This window comes from Cupressus sempervirens, chromosome 8 (genome assembly GCF_028749045.1).
Source record: "Cupressus sempervirens isolate cs-2001-9-10 chromosome 8, ASM2874904v1, whole genome shotgun sequence".
Classification (NCBI taxonomy): Eukaryota; Viridiplantae; Streptophyta; class Pinopsida; order Cupressales; family Cupressaceae; genus Cupressus; species Cupressus sempervirens.
Genome location: NC_143125.1, coordinates 294702928 through 294725328, shown reverse-complemented (window position 1 = coordinate 294725328; position 22401 = coordinate 294702928). Strand labels below are relative to the sequence as shown.

The window sequence follows — 22401 nt, the reverse complement described above, 5'->3', positions numbered from 1 at the left end:
GCATGGGATACTGAGATTTATAGTTAGTGACAGGGATAACAAGTTCATGAGCTTCTTTTGGCAGGAGTTGTTTAGGTTGTGCGGTACATATCTTACACCTAGTACGGGTTACCGCCCTCAAATAGATGGGCAAACGGATATAGTAAATAAATGGGTGGAAGGCTACTTACGGAACTATGTGACTTTGCAATAGAGAGCGTAGGTCAAATGGTTACACATGGGGGAGTATTGTTACAATACCACATATCACATGACCATCAGGATGACTCCATTATGACATTTTATGGGTATGAAGCACCAAGCTTCATGGATTTTGTTTTGGGGAACATCCAAGTGCCCAAATCCAAAGACCTGGTGCAGGATAGTTAGGATATCCTGAGAGCACTCAAGGAAAACATACAACAGGCTCAAAATCAGCAAAAGTTGTATGCTGATCAGCATAGGGTAGATCGCAGTTTTGAGGTAGGGGATATGGTGTATTTGAGGCTAAAGCCATATAAGCAGTCATAGCTCAAGAGGAGCGGAGCAGAGAAGTTGAAGGCTAGATTTTATGGTCCTTATAGAGTGATTCGCAAAGTGGGCGAAGTCGCCTATGAGCTTGAGATTCCAGAGTGAAGTTGGGTGCACAATGTATTTCATGTGTTGAGGCTTAAGAAAGCTGTTGGTTAGAGTGCAGTGCCTTCTACAGATTTACCTCCTTTGGATGAGGATGGGAAGCTCGTGTTAGTACCCAAGGCTATTTTGGACACCTGAGAGAGGAAACTTTGAACTAGGATAATGAAGGAGTATTTGTTCAGATGGAAAGACTTGTCGAAGGAGAATGCTACATGGGAGAGTGAGGAGGTTATTTAGTTGGCTGGATTGAGATTGCTTGAGGACAAGCAATTTCAAGGGGGGTAGATTGTAATGCCCTCACTTTAGTAGTTGACCAAGTGTGTGTGTGTGTGTTATCCTAGTTCTACATGGTCCTTAGGGTTAACGAAGGGTTTAAAGGTATCCTAGAGTGTTTTGGTCTAGTCATCTCCAGTTTGGGCCAAAACGGAGTTGATTTACTCAGTGTCAAGCATACTCACTATTTTTAGTATTTCAGTAGGACACAGGGGAGGCTAGTTTTGTTGGTTGGATTTGATACTTCTCGGCGAGAGCTTTCCGATGAGCTATCACTCGTCCTGTTCAGAGTTCGATAGCTAATATATTTTTATGCCTGAAGTATTATTAAAGTAACATTTAATTTAGTTGTAAAATATTAAAGTGTTACTTTAATATTAAATTTTATGGGAATGTGTGCAAATCAAAGTGGCGCCTAAGGGAGACATAAGTGAATATTTTAATATGTTTTATATGGCACATCTTTTATCCCACATTGCTCATGAGAGTTGAGTTGACCCTTGGAGAAAGAATAAAAGGGAGCTTGGGTGGCTTCATTCGGCAAGGTTGAATACGAGGAGAAATCAATGTGGGAGTTACAGATCCGTTCTTGGCATTAGAGGACATTCTCTTTGGACATTCTAGACGTAATTCCCTTGGGGTTTGGCATTTGGAATTCATTGTTATCAGCTTCATTAACAGGCAAATCGGGTGCATTTGCAGCTATAGGCAGATTGGGTATTTGCTCATATCCTCCCCACCTCTTGTCCGATGCTTATGCCATTTTGAAGGGATGATTTTTATGAAGATCTTGGATTGATTGAAGACAAATTATACTGTAGTAGCACTGTAGCACGACACTATTCATGTTATTGTAGTGTGGCACTATTCAGGCAACTGCAGCATGACACTATTCATGTCATCGTAGGATGACACTATTCATGTTACTATAGCAGCAAGATGGGAAGTCATTACTAGAACATTATGCTATAATGCTGGAGTAATTAGTGAGTTGAAAAGTCTGCCATGTGTTTGATTTTATTAGTTTTGAAAATATTATTATTTCAGCAGTAGTTCAATCTCCAGGTTGCATATTATTATAAATTCCTTCTTGTTCATGTTACGTGATTTCAAATCTATGCAAAGACATAAAAACTAATAAACATTTTATTTCTAGAGCCATAAAGGGGTTTTCACATTATTTGACTAAATTCCTATCAGTTGTTGGTAGTTCTTGGGCATTTCTAGGGTGTCCATTATAGGTTCTCTACCCAGTAGCATTATAATCAAAGATCCCGAAGAGGCCTTGAGAAAATACTCTTCATATGAGAATTACCTAATGAGGAAGAAGTTCTCACTAGAGGGTTATATGATTTGAGAAGACTCTTCAATAGGGATATAATTGCATAATTACAAAGAAAAACTAAACAAACCGCCATCCATTGATTAGTCAACAGTTAGCCATATATTTGAATGCATAACTTGATCAGGCTCCAATTTGTAATATTATATGCATATTTGATATTTATTTAGTTTAAGTTTCAAATAATATATATGTATATATAAGTCAATTAAATATATGTATATATCTCATTTATTTTACTGTACAGTAATAACATTAAAATATAATAATTGAAATGTATATTACATTAATATAATTTTTAATATTGTTATAATTATCTAACTAAGCTATACAATAACACTCCCTCTTAGATATAAGGATAATTATTACACCATTGGTAATATTGAGAATGACACACTTTTAAGGATATCTTTGATTAGAAGATTTCCATCATTTTGATATCACATTTGATATCAGGAGTATTGGCCTTAGAATATCAACATATGATATTCGACAAAACTTTTAAATAATATTCTCTAGAATATCAACACTTGATATTCACCGTGTACTGAAATAAGGTAATGATCTGCAAAATATCAACATTATATTCACCATTTTGATATCACGTTTGAGTATTGGTCTCCAGAATATCACCCTATGACATTCACCAAATACTCTTTGAGTAATGGTATAGGAAATGTTGAGATGCAAGATATTCACCAAGTATTGTGAGTAATGGTCTCTTGAACACCAAGTTGCATGATATTCACCAAGTACTCTGTATAATGGCCTTTGGAACATCAATTTGTATTACTTTCACCATGTAGTAAAAAAATGTATATAAGGTATGTGCACACATTCTCTTAATGCTTACCATATAAACATCCAACATGCTAAGTATAATCTATCATGATCTGCATAGATATCATAAGAAATCCATCATAATAGAAAAGTAAGTTATTGTAAGATCATCACCATTCAATAACTTCTGCAAATAAAAGTGACATCATTTGAAAGTCGTGACTTCCTCATTATGTACATAGGGGATGGGTTCATTATAATCACATAGTCATGAGATAGATTCATGAATCACAATCCTCTTGACTGCTATAATTAATTGATCACTTGAAAATCGATCTCAACATGGTTTTTTGCCACGGAATCAATGTGATCAACATCACTGAAGGTCGACTGAATCATCTCCTGTATTAGCTCGCTCTCTTTCAAGGTTGTCTCTCTTGAAATGCTAGTCTCACTCTTGTTAAAGTAATAGCTTTGGTTGGACTTGATATCAGTATATGGAACATACATATATGTATGTATATGTATATATATGTATATGTAAATACATATACATACATATATGTATATGTTTGATTTATTTCACATACCGATATCTCATGCTATTTGATACTTTATAATCATGCCCTGATCAGGCTATATATATTAATACATATGCTGCAATAGTTCCTCTCATGTATCAAGTGCCGATTCATGCAATTAATGATAATATATTTGTTCTTGTTCTATTATCATGATAATAAACATATCATGATAGACTACATTAAATTGATGTCCTGGAGTGTGCCGAAGGTCATGATACTTGTTATGGACTATATTAAGTGGTTGTCCTTGAGATTACGACTGTTATCTGATAGACTACATTCAATTGTTGTCCTAGATTGTTGGATATTATATAACACACATCTTTCCAAGATATAACATTCTTTTAGCAGGCATCAAGGATTTGATGCTAGTGCACATACCAAAAGAATATAAGTATGATGAATATCATATGATTGACATTTCTTGTTGAATCATACTTTGGATTATATTGAAAGATAACATCTAAGTTGATGGATATATGTTGATATCCTAAAATATGCCATTCCAAGAATATCATACTTAGATGGTATCTCTCCATATATCTGAGAGCATAATGTGTTCTATAAAAATCCTCCCTGGCTAAGAGGGAGTGTTAAGGTTGTAGCTTTAGTTGGATTCAATTGACTTGGAGATAAATCTTTTATGGTTATTGGTAAATCATCATTTAGAAAAAATACTCTTATATCTACTTATATATATATTATAATAAATATAATATAATAATATAATAATGTATATATATATATATATGTATGTATGTATGTATATATTATTTATATATAGATATAGTTATATATAAGATATATATTATTATTAATATATTATTTAATGATGATTAACCCTAGAGACAACGTCTCATGTCATGAGACATGTCTCCTCTCATATTTAGAAGTCATTCAAATCTGTATTTGGAGCACACCAATAAGATGGCAGTGTTATTACATTTGTAGAAAACGATCTATAAATCTCAACATCTCTGAATCTCAATCTCCCTCTTTTTTCTATAAGAACATTCTTGAAGAAGAGATCAAGGTATATGATTCTTAATAGTATGTATTGAAAAATACAAACAAATAAATGTGATTTTAAAGTTTGATTCATGCACAAAATACATTACAATAATTTGGTATTATGAGACCCCATCTGAGAAATTGTTACCAATCCATATTCACTTTAAAAAACAAAAACATTTCACATTTATTTTGCAATTTTAAGATGATAAAAAAAATAGAGAAACTCCCTCTTAAACCAACATTTCACACATGTTATGGATATTTTAAAGTTCATTTAGAATAGACATTGCTGTGAATCTGTGTCGGGATTGCTGACTTTGGCAAAGGATGCTTGATGTTTCAGTCTATCAGGGCATTGCGATGCTAAGTAGCCATAGTTTTCACATCTGAAGCACTGTATTTTAGAGTAATTCATATGTTTCCTTTTCCCTTTGAGTTTAGGTTTCTCCCTTTTATCGACTTGGGCTGTGAGAGCCTGAACATCACATCAAGTAGAAGTATCATTTTGAGACATTAACATGCCCTCCTCTTGTATGCAGTCAGCCTTTAGTCGAGGAAGTTTAGGAAGCTTGGAACCAGCGCATACTCCTTGTCTAAAAGTTTTCCACGATGGTTAAAGTCCCTTTAGAGCAATCATGGCTAATTCTTTCTCGTCATAGATGTGACCAATTGTAGAAAATTAGTTTCTTAGTTCTGTTAGCCTCATGAAATATGAAGTGGCAGATTCTCCTTTGTTCATCTTAAAGTTGGAGAGATCGTCTTTTACAGTTAGAATTCTAGTGGTATTGTTTATCTTGAACATTTCTTGAAGTGCTTTAAACAGTTCATGGGCTGTTTAAATCCAGAAATAATACGAAGTAGATGATCCTTAACACCGTCCACAATCAATTTCATGGCTCTAGTGTTATTCTTCTCCCATTTATTCAATTCATCACTTCCCTTTGGTGGTTGGCCAGATTTTTCAATAAATTGCTTTAGGTAATTGTCTTTCAGGGTTAACATCATTCGTAATTTTCACCCTGCATAATTTAAGTCACCGTCGAGTCTCTCCTTTACCTTCATACCGCTTATCATTTTGATAGATAAGGAAGTAAAAATATTTGAGTTCACTAAATAAATCTGATCGGAATCGTCTCTTAGACCTGTTGTGATACCATGTTAAGTTTTGGTGATCAGATTTAACCAACTTGCTTCACTAAATTATGCAGAAGGATTCTTAAATCCTTTTATGTATTAGTGTATGTGAAACTTTAAATAACACTTGTAATTTATATGTTTAATGTAAGTTCTCTGCTATAGAAAACTGTATGTTAATTAAGTTGATTCACTACACTTAAATATCAGTCTTGTCTCTGTTTCAACTGACTCTACAGGTCAGAGAATAAATTCAACTGCCAGTTCCCAATAGGTTCTTTCACAGTAAAGTTTATCAACTGTAAATGCTAGAGATTGATTTCATGGTGAGTTTCAGATGAGCCACACATATATTACTTGCAGGTGTACTGCACATAGATTTGTGCCGATGTATTTTCACATTCTCAATTAACGGTCCACTACTCTGTTGCTTTTCTGTGATGAGTCTGACGTGTATATCCTTCAACCAAGAGTATATGCAGATTCTCCATAAATGATTGACGGCTTTGATAATATGTGTTTTGTGTTCATCGATTAAAGGAGGCTGTAGAATAGTAACCTAGGTGAGAAGGCTATCAATTCAGAGTGTTCGATGCCCAAACTATCGAGGAGGAGTGAAGATTAATATGTGACAGAGAGTCACGCACGATAGGTGTGACTCTTATAAGCGTCAGCGTGATTCTTATAAGCGTCATGTCCTATCAGGTGTGACTCTAAGTCACGCATAATTGCAAACAAAAACTAAACAAGCCACTGTCCTTTGATTAGTCAGATATTTTTTCATACTACAGACACAAATCTTTGTTGGCTGTGAATGCTTAGAGGAAATACTATTCTCTCCCCTGCACCTCTTTGCCACAGGATGAATAAAGAAAGAGGAGATTCCACTGCAACAGGAGAGCCTGAACACCCCACAATCATGAAGGAAGCAAAAATAGTATTGACACCTGAAACAAGTCTAGCGTTGGGGTGGTTGCAGCCAGGCGCATGTTCAAGTGTCATATTCAATGGGACAATGTGTTATCATCTTGAAGTAGTAATTACCTGAACCCCCAATTTTCCCTGGCCCAGCACACACTAACTACAAATGGTTTACAGGTTGGTGACCATGTGCATTTCAGCCAGCACTGGCCAATGATGCGCATGAATAAATGAAAGAATGGAGACAATCTTGGAGCAACGTTGATAGTTATGGCTAAGCCTATTTGAGCAAGAGTTGGTTTATTAGAAACTACAGATTGAACCAGTTTTCTTTGAGTGGTTATGATAGATACATGTTATACATACCTGAGATTTTTATAATTACATGCTAGGGATAGTTAGTATGATAATCAAGCTTTCATTGTGACAAAGATTGTCATTCACATGATGGACTGTTTACTATGACATCATCTCTTAATTATGAACTAGTTATACATTTCCTTACTGGAAAACTATAATCCTTTGCCGAAGCATTCCTTTTTTTGTTATTGATATAACCTTTTTGCTTTAATTTTTTACTGACCCTTGTTTTGATATTCTTTACAGGATATCCATGGACCTATTTTGAGCAAGCCTGCAGTGAAAATAACAGTCCTTTTGGTATTCAGTGGAATGGTCTTTGCAAGCATTGTGAGTAATTTTGTGATTGAATGTAGTTACTTTTTTTTTTCTTTTTCTAATGGTTATCTTCAGCTTGGTAATTATAAGATTCAGTCTCCTTAGATTAAGTTGCCCATATTAAAATGGTTGTGGGGCATCTGTAAAATGGCATAATCATAAATGCAAATCCCTATACTGCATTATAGTGACACAACTTGACAGACATTTGCATCTGGTAACACATCTAGGACAAGGGCTTTCTTAAATAATAGAAATGCCTAGGGCCTGTGTTGTTTTTGGCTATTGTTTATAAGATAGGAGCACTTCACATTCCATGTTTGCAGCAACTTTTTTAGCAGCTGCTAGTTATCTTAGTAAAATTTTTAGAACAAATTTTTATTGAAGGACTTATGGTTATTCAGAATGTGCAATTTCTATAATTTGTGGATATGTTTGTAACTACATATAGTATATTTTTCACTAGCTCTTTCACTTTCAACTTATCTTAATCTAAATGAAATTTGAGGAGTCAAATGTGAATTTGATGTAGTCAATGGAAACTATTGTAATTTTCCAAAAGTTATTAGCAGATTACTGCAATCTTCAAGAAGATGGTAGATGTTTATAATAAATCTTTAACAAGCTAGGAAATGCATAGTAGACAGGCTTATTAGCTGGTCAATTTTTTCTTTTTGTAAAGAAATATGGTACTTTTCTAATTGATGATATAGAAGATTTGAAACAATTATAATGGCTTGCAGCTTAAGATATTGATTGCTACAAGGAAAAATGTTTGTATTGAGAAAATACCAGAATCTGTGAAGTACTTTTCCCCCCCTTTTCTTCCATATATTTGGGGTATGTTTGTGTGTGCAGTCTTATACAGTTTATGTTTAGAGTGAACTGCAGTCTTACAAGTTTTTACCTTTGGATGTACCCAAGTGAACTTTGGTATCCCGAAATGTATTTCACATGTCTACCAAGGTTATGGTTGTCTTATTTTGGTGAGAGATTTGAACCTGGGATATGCTCTAACAAGTGTTATTCACTTTTAGCTCTTAACACAAAAATAAATGTTGAGAACTTACTATAGGCAAGGCAGGTGAGGATTACTAGTTTTGATATTGTTATTAAAAGACTAGTGCTTCAAAGCTACCATTTGAACACATTATAAGAATATAATACTTTTCTGACATAAAACATTCTATTTACAATGCACTAATGGATGGGTTATGCATATTAGGATTTAAGTATATGAAGTGAAGACTGAGATCACTTTAGCATTTGATTGATGGCATTTATTTGATACTTGTTTATTTGATATAATCAATACAGCCGTAAGAGAGGAGGCAGATGATTCTATTGGCAAATTTTATTTTTCTAATGGTATTTCAGTCCATGTTGGTTAAGAAGCATTTCTGTATATATATATGGGGGAAATGAAGACCGTGAGGCTCTTGCATGGTGCAACACTATCATTGAGTTCAACATACATCAGATATTGTCCACTCATCAATATCATGGTCATATATAAGAAGTCTTAGTTAGGAAATTGACTGTTAAAGGAATTGCAAGGATGCTTAGTACTAGTATTTGATCCTCATAAGTGCAATTCTGTGGATTGTTCTGAACAATTCATTGTAGGTTCTGACAAATGGGATGGGTGTAGAGATATTAAAGCTTTGTCAGCCTTATGAGATGCTTTGCTGTGATGTATTCACTCCTACAACATCTATAATCAGATTTGATTCAGTTCGGCAGGTTCTATCAATTGTACTGGTGATGATGTTACAGCAGTTGGTGAGCATGGGGACATTACGCAATTCTAGCCTGGGATTTGGGTGGATTGTTGTGTTGTTTATTTTTTAGGTTTTTTGGGGACAAGCAATTTCAGGAAGGGTGGACTGTAATGTCCCCTTTTTAGCTCAGCATAATTGGTGGTTTGAATTAGCCTCTTAGTGGGCCTCATAGGCTAATCAGCTGGATGGAGGGTTTCAGTAGGTCAAGCCAGAAGCTATTTCTCCACTCCACAGGTCAGGGATGTTCGGGATCCCTCTTCCTCTGAGTTAGATTGGCACACTTACTATTTATATTAAGTGACTATTTCGGGAAATTCAGGGTTACTATCCTTAGCAGGGCACCTGAATATTTGATAGCAACATGGAGTTGTGGCATTTTCATTAGATCTTTTATTCAGCCACTTAATATGTAGAGTAAGTCATGTTTAGCCAGTTGCTATATCTGACAGGACCTTGTTTTGATGTATTATGTTCAGGCTAAAAGTAGCTCTGCTCAAATTTTCATTTTTCCTATGAGTTTTACAACTGTCAATGGGATTTGTAAAGTTTGTTAGCCCGACTTTTGATGTTATTAACTTAAAACCTTTTTATTATTATTAAATATCACATTTTTCTTAAGCTTTCTTTTTTACTTTCATTCACGAAGTGCGAAAATATCATGGTACTTATAGAAATGTTTTGGGTGGTTTGTGAAGGCTTTAAGTACTAGACTTCAACCAGGCTTGGAGCAACAAGTGGTCCTTCCACGAGACTCTTATCTTCAGGTAGTCTGTTACAAACCCTAGTTCATTGTCTTATAAATAATGTTTATTTTATTGGTACATATAGCTGCTGTGCATTTTTTGCTTAAGGTTCTATGATTGACATTTTGATAGTGAATTATTTAACTACTTGATTTAGCTTCTTAGTGCAACAGCACTTTGTTCCTGACATATGTCATGTTTTTGTAGGGTTATTTTAGTAACATTTCTGAGTACCTTCGAATTGGACCTCCAGTCTACTTTGTTGTAAAGAACTACAATTACAGGTGCCCTATTAGCCACTAATACCTTGCCTGAAAAATGGTATTACGTTTTTCAATTTATGTATTGGATCTTTGCCCTCTATTTGTTATTCATGTTTATATTTGGTTATCACCTCATAGATTCTGTATTGGAGGTGCATTATTGGACCTTTTTCTTCAAATAGTGAAATCAAGGAAGAAGCTAATACAGCAGCAAAACATGATGGCATCATGGTTTAATACTGTAGTTAGTCAAACAAGAAAAAAACTTTATAGCGATCGTTGACCTCATATCAAAAAAATAATTTGTGTAGTATATTGCATTAAAGTCATTTGTTTTGGGTGGCCTAGTTAATGGCTTTAGTAATTATTACAAAAGAAATGACAATTTATTGTGATTGATCTGAGTCATTCTGGTGATAATGAGACAGTACACTGGTTGACAAACTTAATGTATTATTTGTAGAAATTGAATAAAACTCAAACAAATAAATGTTTACAATCATCGGATTGCCAAATAATGGAGCTTCTTTTCAAGTTGGAGTGGTTACTGTAATGTTCCTATTCTTTCAACATGGATGATTAGGAATGTTAATAACTATCCACTAATCATTATCGATGTGAAGTAATGTTAATTCATTAACAGTGATCAAATAAATGTTTACAATCATCGGATTGCCAAATAATGGAGCTTATTTCAACTGGGAGTGGTTACTGTAATGTTCCCATTCTTTCAACATGGATGATTAGGAATGTTAATAACTATCCTCTAATCATTATCACTTTGAAGTACTGTTAATTCATTAACAGTGATCACAAGTGTGAAGATTGATTATAATGAAACAATGCAAATATGGAGACCTGCGATCTGCTTGTTAAGAAGGAAGATTGATTATATAATGAAGGGTTATGTTTGGAGTATAAGACCAATCAATAATCAGAATAATAATAAATGGGTGCAACGCTTATCATACAGCGATTCAAATTTTTTTATTGATATGATTAGTATTCAATATGAAAGAGGATGATAATGAAGGGACATAAGTCACATTCCTCACAATGAAACCTTTCATTCAAGAATAGTGGCATAAGAAATAACTCCAATAGAAGGGGCATTGATCATTATAACTCATTTATTTATCCTTATTGGATCTGCTTGTATTGAGCATTTGGTCGTATTGGCTATATTGGTTGCAAGCATTACACCATACAGATCAGTAACAGCACGATTTGCAAGTATTAATTGCATATTTCTGAAATGACATTGTGCATACTGCATCGGTGGAAGGATCATATCAGAAACAGTTATTCATTGCTGGAAGCAATAAGGATCTATATCACTGCATACTTGTAAGGAGTACATCAGAGACAGCACTTCAATCACTGTAAGAGAATATATGGATCATATTTCAAGCTCAGATTGGTATATCAGAGATTGCAGGGATAGTCTTGTAAACACATCCATCATATTTGCATAACATTACTGCAATATCGGATACAGAAGGGATTGTGTTGTAAAACCTTACTGTATATTTCATTTTTCATATCTGAAACAACAAGAATAATATGTAAATACCTTGCATTATTTGTATATTCAAACTACTGTCTCAGTTATCGCAGCAATTATATTATAATCAAGTTCATTTCTGTATGATTATAAATGTGCAAATCAGTTATAGCAGTGTCAATATTGATTAATTAAACCATAAAAGAATACATTACCTGTGATTTCAGAGGTTGTAACCATAAGGATTCTAGTTAATTGTCCGATAATCCCAGGTAGCCAAGCAAAGGAACATTACAATTGGTATCGGAGCTAATGAACCTGCCAGCCAGTGGGGGGAACATATTTCAGAAACTAATAATGATGGAAACAATTGAGCAATTAGTTTAACAAGAAGCTTAAAATATGGGAAAAGAAGAAGAATTAAACAAGCACATGCATCAATGCACGGTAGAACAAATAAATACGCAGAAGAAATTGGCTTAATTGTTGGGAATGCTAGCACAATCTATATTAAACAATGGAGGCAATGTCAATGGAGATCAAATCCCTCATCACTCAAGCTCCAACTCAGCAAGTGACTACACCTAGTTCAAGACTAATATTCCCATCTAATGTTGAAAGGCAAGAAATCAGTAAGCCAACATCAATATGTCTACATGAGCAAATTAAACAGTGTTGGTAAAAAGGCGGATTGCATAACTATATCTCAACATGAATGTCTCTTAACATTTTTTCCTGCTTCTGTATCTGCAACACTTTGATGATACATGAAATATTTTGATCATTTGTATGAGATATAATGTATTTTTTCAGATGGAAAACAATGGTCGCTTATGTTCACAGGATGGTTTCTTGGAGAGTATCATGCCTTAATAATTCAAAAGATGAGACCGAATGCATTCATATTGACATCCTTTGATAGATATTTGGCAGTTATATTGTTAATTGGGTTATCATAACTAAGCCTATAGGTTATTGTAACAACCACACAATTTATTTTTGAAATTTTATGCTTATGAAACCACAAGAAGTGCCAAAAGAATGAACATTGTTTCCTTTGCTGTCATAAATTTCTGTAATTTTTGCTGGTTTGTTCAACTGCTCTTCATATATTTTAGAAAATTTTCCACACAAGATAAATACTTCATTACATGAAAGAATTAAAATCAAGAATCATAATGAAAGTGCATTGATAATGGTAATAGCCGATAATATACAAGTCTGATATAACTGGGAAAATCACAGTTACAGAGAGCTGGTAGGTATTGCAGGGTCAAGCAATGCAGTGTCTTCTCAGAATTCTTCCATGCTTGCAAGGTCTGTTCCTTCCAAACATCAAGAAACCCTTCTTAGTTGGTCACCTCCTTCAAACCAGTTTCTAACCAAGGGGGAATGCAAACCACAAGTCGATGATGAGTTCCAGTCATAAACAACTGATGTGGGGTGGTTGACACTAGGGCGGCAGCCTTTTACAAAACCCAACAATCAATTTCAATTGTGCCGACTCGGTTAATACCTACAAGTGTCCCCCATCACAAGGCCAATATTGGATTTGCAAAAGCTTGAAAGAACCCAGTGCTTCCATTCATAAACACTCACATCATGGTCAAACCCTTCTACAGCGTTTAGCAAGAGTGCGGACCCCCTTGAAAATATTATACTAGCAATAAACAAATGAACGGATAGTTGAAAAACTTGCAAAATGCAAAAACACACGAAGGCCCGGGAATTGTTTTGGCAAAAGCATGTGGAAAACTTGAAGACTTTAAAATTTTGTTAGATTTAATTAGAAATGCATTTGTTCTCCCAATTCAATGAGGAGATGCATCCAATGAGTCATTAAATGATCACAGAAGAAAGAAGCTGAGTTTAGATATTTGATTGATTTAAATGCGACTTAGGTTCAAATGGCATCCTCGTGTGGAATGCTGATGGCTGGGAGCCTGATAATCTGAGCAATATTAGAAGAACATTTCTTTTTGTAAAACTATAATTAAATATAACATCAAAACAGTTTACATCTTCATCCTACCAACTCCAGCTAAAGGTAGGGGAGAGCTAGAGGGTCTAGTCCTAGAGTCCTGGAGGGGCTAGTCCTCAAAGTCGACTGTGCCTGTGCTTCCTTGCTTGGCATGACTGTTTGTGGTTAACCTCCATCTTGGATGTAGGTGCTGCTGTCATTGACAATGATTTTTTATTATCCTTAACCTCCACATCCTCCTCAACATCATCCAATGAAAATCCAAATCCACCCCCTCATCTATAGTCTACCTCTCCAAATCATAAATCTCATCCTCTATAAATGATGGATGTTGCTCCTGTGATGTCCAATCACTATAAAGATCTATATCCAAATAAGTTGGACTAGTTGGTCTTTCCTCTCCCTTGTGCACAAATGAAGATCATATTGCACAAAGACAAGGTCATTGAGTTGATTTTGAGCTAACTTGTTCCTCTCCTTTGTGTGGGTGGCCCCAAAAACATGGGGTTTTGGTATGAGTAAAAGTGGTAAATACTCGCCGAGCATAAAGACTCGTGAGTTTTTGACTGCTCCACGAGTACTTTATTTATGCATGAAAATATATTAGTAAAGTAACTGCCCAACAAGGGCATAAATAATCTGGATACTCCATACTAAATTTTGACCTACGTTGGAACCTTCTAACCAATATTGATGGTGTGATTTCTTCTTGGTGTGGTATGGCCCAGTAACGAACTCTGAGGTAAACACCCAAAACCATTAAAATTCTTAAAATAAATCATCACAATTTCCAAAAATCCACAATAAAAAACCTTCAAATGACTTCCTCTTCATAAGCACTTGATTGCCAAAACTCAGTAAAAACAAGGGTGAGTATGGCGGGAAATCACTCCAATCAGTCCGGGACCATCTTTTAGATCTGAAACAAGTGATTTGATAAGGGTTTTACATCTTCAATCAGTCCCTGGCAATTCAGGTACACGCTTGCGGCTCTAACTTGACTACATGTAATTTTTCAAATTTACTTGTCTCATTGATTGCATTATGATAAATAATGGTTCATGGATTGCTAGTTTGGTGACACTGATATATCTCTTAGTTTGACAAAAAGGTTGTTGCTAAGAGTAATATTTCGGTCTATTTGTTACTTTAGCTTTTGTAGATGAAAACAAATTTTCTTGTTCTTCTTTCCATTGGATGGTAGAGAATGGCTTGTAGGCTGTAGCACCAATATTTCAAGTACGCATTTGTGGTCCTATCTTGTTGGCATTTAATATTGAGAATGAACTTGTGTTGATGTTTATGCTATGGTAATTGATGTTTCATATATCGCAGTTAGTTGATCTTCATATTACTTTGTTTGACAAAAATCGTAGTTGCTGAGAGTAATCTTTGAGTCTATTGGTTGCTTGAACTTATCTAGAATCAATTGTAATTTTTGTGTTCGGAGTTTGTAACAACAATTATTATTTCCAATTCACATTAAATGGTATAAGGTGATCCAAAATTCATGGTTTCAGTTTTCATTTTTTTGTTTACAGCTTTCATTCTAGTTTGTATGGAAGTGACAGAAATATTTGTTTGGAAGTTTGCCTCAGTGTTTTTAAACTGGGTTGACCAGCGATAATTAACATCTGAATTTCTTGTTTTTGGTGCATTCCAGCTTGGAATCAAATGATACAAATTTGCTATGCTCTATCAGTCAATGTGAATCTAATTCCCTCTTAAATGAGGTAAGGTTCTTTGCTGCCAAAAAGTTACGGTGACATTACAGATCAGGACACATTTTGTTCTTTCTTAGCAGGGGAAGCATGTCAGTTGTTTCACACTTCTAGTTTTGTTTTAAATTTGGGATGGACCAATGCAATTTGGCAAAATGGCTGATTGATTTTCCATTGACTATTGTGCTCTTCTTTAGTTTACATAGAGCAACGTTATCTTTCAGTTGTCATGTTGAATGGACTTATCATACAGATCCTTTCCTAAGTTTAGCTGGGGTCCTGCTTTGTTGTTGTTGGATCTGGTTTGAGTATGTACAGATGAATTTTGGTTGAATCTAGAGGGCCCATGCAAGGAGCTTGGAAAAAGTGAAAGACAATGTATCAGACAAAAAGAGTTTTTCATAATGAAAAATGTAGATTTTGGAAAGTGATCCTAACCCACCCTAGAAAGGGACTTTTAAGTCTTTTAATGGAGCCAAAAACCTATTTACAAAATCTTGCCGATAGCAAACAGTCAGGAAACTGGCAGCCAACCATCTGTGAAAACAAGGCAAAGCCTAGAAGACAAAAAGCAAAGAAGAAAAACCTGCACAGAAGACCTAATTCAGACTCATTAAGGCCTCTGCAATGTCCCCAATAGAAACACATAATTTTATTCAATAATTCTCAATTAAAGTTGGATTTCACTTCTACATATTCCATGAATCCTTCAAGACATATATCTTATATCATATTCCATGCTCCATATTTGATATTCATTTGCTTGATAGAGTTCAAAAGGTTAGATAATCATATTCTACTTGTAGATATTTGCCAATAATATATGATTCATTCCCTTACTCGTCTCTTCCTTATCAAGTGTAACCACTATATTTTATATCATATAATGGATATTTTAATTTTATATAATCTCCTATCAATCATTATAAATAATAATTCTTAATCATACTTATATGATCAATATCAATAATATTTCTACGATTCCTTATTGCATCCTCTGGATGTATACTGCTATCTATTATGTTGACGAACTAATCTTCAAGATATGATGCTCATATAAATTCTGCTCCATATTGATAATACTTGGATCCCTGCGAATACACAAATGTAGTGAGAGTGCTTTGTTGAGGGTTTATTCACCTCTTCCTTAGCTATAATACCTCATTATGATAGATTCCAATATTGGACTTTATGATACATTGTTGATTGACCAAAGCCTTGTGGTCCTTCTGCAATCCAGCAATCTGATAGGGATTCATGTGCTTCCCTCCCTCTAACTCAGATTTATTGACCATTTCCATTGAACAAGGTTATGTTAGAGTAAATAATTAATTTACTAATTATTTATTCTATTTACTTAAGCTTTACTTAGGTAAATGCATTATATTTATTAGTTGTAGTCTAGAAGTTTGTTATAAGTTGTTGACAATACATGAGTTTGTTCTCTCCTAAGTCATACTTATCCTCTCACCTTGTTCGAGGACTTTCCACCTCATGTGGATGTATGCTTAGTTGTCACACTTATCTCCTAGCGTCTTCTAGCTTATTCTAGAAGATTCCTTGAGGCCTTTATAAGCGGTCTCTCCCTCATTGTATTTCATAACATCAAAACATTTAGCATATTGTAAATATATATTTTCTTGTGTTTGCATATTTTCTCTCATGTTCGTTTAGGGTTTTTCCCTTGCTCCACGCTCTTCTCTCCTTGGCTTCTCTTTGACAGGTTTTCACATGCAGTTGATCTTGGGCATCGTTGGAGTTGGATTTCATCAACTCCAACATGGTATCAGAGCCTCCCTGCTGCTGCTTGGTTGAAGGATTTTTGAAGCTGTGATTTGAAGTCACAAACCCTAGTTTGTTTGTGCATTTTTCCTTCAAATCAGGTGATCAGCGTTTTTTTGGAGCACTTTGGGCCCAAACAGATGCTGCCATTGTATTCAGAAGGCGCTTTTCAGCGAGGATCCATATAAAACTTTTTGATTTTGGAGACAGAGCTTCGAGAGGCAAATTTTTTTTGTTCCAGGGCTTTTCTGTACAGATTGTATGGATTTTTGAGCGAAATTTAAAAAAAAAAACAACACAGAGCGCGCCATCGCGGCTCTGCCCAGCGGCCATCGCCGGGCCGCTCGTTCTCCGCCTGCGCTTTGCTGCGCCCAGTACCGCCGCCCAAACTCCTCCCAGCCCTCGCCGTGGCTCGGGCATCGCCTGTTCCGTCGTCTCCGTCGGCAGCGATGCTGGTTCTCCATTTCTGTGCTACCTCAGCCGGTGTTTTCAACCGACGCGCCACCTTTTCTGCTCACTTTCGTTGCTCGAGGACATGTCAGCTCTACTTTTGAATCGTCAGCACCTGCGTTAGCGGATTCTTAGCCACACAGTGATTGACACGTGGCATGGGTGCCACGTGGCCCCTGCCACGTCAGCCTATCCGCCACGTGGTCACTTTTTTTCATTGACGGGCCGCAAGCCATCAAATTTAATGCCATGAAATGTTGACATCAGCATGACGTCAACACTGCATCATCAAGCTTTCTTCTTGCACTCTCCAAGGTCCCTTTTGACCTACTCTTGGTTTTTTGGCCATAACTTGAGCATACGGAGGTATTTTTCCGATTCGAAAGAAGCGCCGAAAAGCTGGTTCCGAGACGGAGACATTGGTGCAGGTATTTTCAGGTTTTGATGCGTTCTTATTGCTCGCCTTTTCAGTTGAAGTCCAAAGTTGTGTTTTTGACTCCAGCTTGCATATCTTTTGTGTCCCATGTCAGTTTTTTGAAAACGTTATATTTTTGGAAAGCTAGTTCTGTCACCTTTTCAGAAATGTGGTCCTTTTTAAAAGATTTTGGCCCATGCTCTTTCTATCATATTTTTGGCATTTTTGCTATCTGGTGGATATTTTGAGTGTTTTAGGCCCGAGGATCGTTTTCTTGGCATGGTTTCTTTTGTTTTGGGCTGTACTATGTTTTGTGTCAGCTTGTTTTCAGTTTTGATCATTGTAGCTATCATTTTGAAGCTCTTTTATGTATCGCACTGAGATAAAGTGCCACTCTTGCATTCCGGGGGTCATGAATGTTGTTTTGAGTCAGTTGTACATGCACTATTTTCATAAAGCACCATGGGGGGATAGTAGTTGCCATGTTTGTGCCGTCTTCCTTTTTCAAGTGAGTGTCCCTTCCATGACATTAGCCCCATGTAATGTTTGTGACCATGTCTTTATAGGTGTTTGTACCTCTTCCTCTCTCATCGTTCTTGGTCCGTTTGCAGGAGGCTTTGGCCCACCTTCTTAGTTGCCTATCATCACACCCCGTCTGCATTAAGGGGGGGTTATGCTGTTGTTCTAATGCATCCGTGGTTCGATGGTTCGATAGTGTGAACTATGTATTTAGTGGTTGATCCTATATACAAGGCGATTGTAGTGGCTGGCTACCTATGCATTTCGGTGAGATGGATCATCTACCATATAGACACGCTCGGTTCGTGCCTTCTTCTTCCATGGAGGTTCTTCAAATTTGCAGTTTTCTTTTTGATGGCAGAATTTTGCGGCTCTTCATGCTTCAGTGATGCTCTTCATGATCACTCCTTGTTCTTGTTTTAGGGGACATTCCCCTAGTTGGAGGCTTCTTCAGTTTTTCACTAGGTTCTTACCTCTTTTTGGGGGAGGGTTTTTCCCACGTGGTTTTCTCTCTTTCCCCTTTTTCAGAGGTTGCATTCTTTTGCATTGTACATGGGTACCTAACATGGCCTCCTTGCCGGGACCCATTCCGCATTCTGCATTTCTTAGTTTTGTGAGCTTAAGGCATTTCCCTAAGTTGCACTTAAGGGGGGTGTTAGAGTAAATAATTAACTTACTAATTATTTATTCTATTTACTTAAGCTTACTTAGGTAAATGCATTTTATTTATTAGTTGTAGTCTAGGAGTTTGTTATAAGTTGTTGACAATAAAGGAGTTTGTTCTCTCCTAAGTCATACTTATCCTCTCACCTTGTTCGAGGACTTTCCACCTCATGTGGATGTATGCTTAGTTGTCACACTTATCTCCTAACGTCTTCTAGCTTATTCTAGAAGATTCCTTGAGGCCTTTATAAGCGGTCTCTCCCTCATTGTATTTCATAACATCAAGACATTTAGCATATTGTAAATACATATTTTCTTGTGTTTGCATATTTTCTCTCTCATGTCCGTTTAGGGTTTTTCCCTTGCTCCGCGCTCTTCTTCCTTGGCTTCTCTTTGACAGGTTTTCGCATGCAGGTGATCTTGGGCGTCTTCGGAGTTGGATTTCATCAACTTCAACAGGTTATTGGTGCTACCACTATATGTAGTGGAATTGCATACTTTATCGGTACACTTCATCTTGTGCGGAAGAAATTCCTCTTTAGTTCATGTTCCTTCTCTTTTAGCATCTTTAGAATGTGAAGGTTTAACTTCCTCGTTTACATGTGCAAATCGTGCATTTTCTTCTAGTCTCCTATTTCTCCTTGATGTCGAGGACACTCATAATCTCTATTTCCTCCTCATCCACAATGGAAACACGTTCCACAAAAGCCTCCTCTTCCCAGTCGCTGTCCTCTTCCTCTTCCTCTTTGATCTCCATTATTTATATCATGAGAATTATATGAATAATTTCCCCTCTAATTTTGACTCCTACTATAATTGTTCTTCTTCAAATCTTCATTTTGGCCTCCATAAGAATGTCCAGTAGGCTTTCCACCATAACCTCTTTTATTTTTCTTGCTCTCAAAATTCGTGTTCAATTTTTCTTCTAGTTCAGAGCATATATATATATATATATGTATGTATGTATGTATGTATGTATCTTTAGTGCTAGACATTCTTACCTTAATCAACTTTTCTTGAATACTCAACCGCAATGCATTTATGCAAAGGACAACTTTCTCCTTGTTGGGTTCAGAATGATGCATCCTAAGAAGGATTTGAGAGAACTCTTTTGTATGCTCTTGGATGCATTTTCTTGCTTGCTTCAACCATAGCATTTTCTTTAGCAAATCAAGCTCATCGTCAATAGGAATCAACTCTCTCATCAATTTGTCTACCATCCAATCTCATCTTGTTATCTTCTCCTTTTGTCTTCCATTTCGCTCTAACTAAACTTCTTTCCACCAAATTTTAACATTGCCCTTAAGCTTGGCCTTTGTGAAGCCAATTCTCATGATCTACTTCTTCATACTCAGATTTCTTCCATATTATTGATCCAAGTGATCAACTCTTTTGGATAAGGATTTCAAAAAAATGTGGAAACTTTAATTTTTGGTCTCTTCAGTATTGGAAATGACCCTCAAAAGCCTAGCCTCATCATGATCTTTGTCCATTTCTTTCTATTCTTCTAATTCATCCTCACTTTCATGTCTTCGCCTAACATCAACTTGTCTATGTAACTCCTTTTGCAGTGCTTGCATTTGTCTTTGGAGGGCTCCAAAACTCTCTTCTGTCACACTGATGATTCTTCCACCACTTTTCTTAGATGGAGGCATTTTCCATACTTCTCTTTGTACCTGCAACCACAGTTTTGGTGCAAATTGTCTGATGTTTGGTTTGATACCACTTGATGAAGGGTACTTTGCTTACTAATTCAAACACAGAACGGAATAGGTAAATAAATAGAAAATTGCAAGTTCCGAGCAATTGAAGAATAAAAGCAGTTGCTTCTATTATCTTCAATGAAATGACATTAACTATTTAGAAAAAATACATGCCACATCCATTTGGGCATTTTCATTGCAATAGTTTGCAAGATAGAGTCACAATCTATCCTTTTGAAACTAAGCCCCGATAGGGCCTCCATCCTTGTACATGTAGCATGAATAATTGCCTTAGAATATTTTATAGAGTGAAACTTTCCTCTTTTGGCACCCAACGGTTCATTTGTTCAAATTTGTGCTTCTTCATTTTTGTATTGAACTCCAAGTCTTGGTGACACAACTTTAGGTAGCCATAACTTATGACTTGAGCATCCGGTTCTCTTATATAATATATTGTTGGAAAGCTTGTAAAGAGATCTACAATGACACATGCATGCAAAGACATTTGTGCTAGCGTTTTGGACATTGCTGGGGCCTCTAATGTCTTCAATAGTGAGTATGAAGCCTTATTGGAGAATTTTTTCAAAACAAAAACATTAATATCGTTCAAACCACTTAGGATTTTGGGGTGATTCTTTAACCAATCTCTTATTTTTAAAATTACGCCCCTTGGGATCAATTTTTGTGTCCACATGAGAAAAATAGAAAAGGTCCTGAAACACCCCAAATAGGAAAAGTATCTAGAAAATAATGTGACTGTTTTGTGTTATTTTTTAGCTTCTATAAATCCTATATAGTGCAGATATCATAGTGGGTTCCTAGGAAGCTGAAGGAAAACTACAAAACAAAGTCTAGTCTTGATAATATTTTTTTTAATTTTATACGAATGGAGGTTTGTTCACATGTGAAAAAATAGGAAAGTAGAGATTTTTTTTTTGTAAAAAATATCTTTTCCCTAGGGATTGACATGGTCTTTTCAACAAAAAAAAAAATTAATTCAAGTTAGTAGAAAAAAAAAAAAACTATGCATGACGAGATACACCTTTGTCCAAATAACAGTTACTCTCTATTCAAAATTTTACTAATAACAATTCATGTAGCAAAAAATTATGGAAAATTTTCCATACACTAGATATAGATGTAAAAAGTGTTTTTTTAATTTGAAAGTTATAATTTTATTCTTTATTTTATAAATGTTACGATGCATGACATAAGTATCACTTTCTGAAAAATATGGATTAATATAAAAAACAAGTTATTAAAAGTTACATAAAAAATGTTCAATTTATTGCTATTTTAAATATATATTTAAAATGTACACATCAAATTTTACCAATTAGTAGATTATTTCATCTTTAAATTCTCAATTTTTTTAGCTGCTATAAGTGTTAGAAAGTGAAGATCTGGTGCAAAATTTGGATTTCGTAATAACCCTAGCTGGCTATATCCTTAACAATCATCAATTTTCCTTTGCTAATGAATAGTCTTAACATTTTGTCAAACATTTGGCAGTCTTTACTGTTATTGTTGCAAAT

The 22401-nt window shown here is 35.5% G+C and overlaps 1 protein-coding gene across 1 annotated transcript in view; it reads left to right on the top strand.

Moving 5' to 3' along the window:
* LOC149542587 (uncharacterized) overlaps positions 1–22401 on the top strand; it is a 230419-nt gene that overhangs the window by 142122 nt on the left and 65896 nt on the right. Inside the window, exons 24-27 of the mRNA XM_089797485.1 lie at positions 7270–7353; positions 9818–9886; positions 10073–10149; positions 15277–15346. Of these exons, the coding sequence (XP_089653611.1) occupies positions 7270–7353; positions 9818–9886; positions 10073–10149; positions 15277–15346 (300 nt within the window). The remainder of the gene's footprint in view (positions 1–7269; positions 7354–9817; positions 9887–10072; positions 10150–15276; positions 15347–22401) is intronic.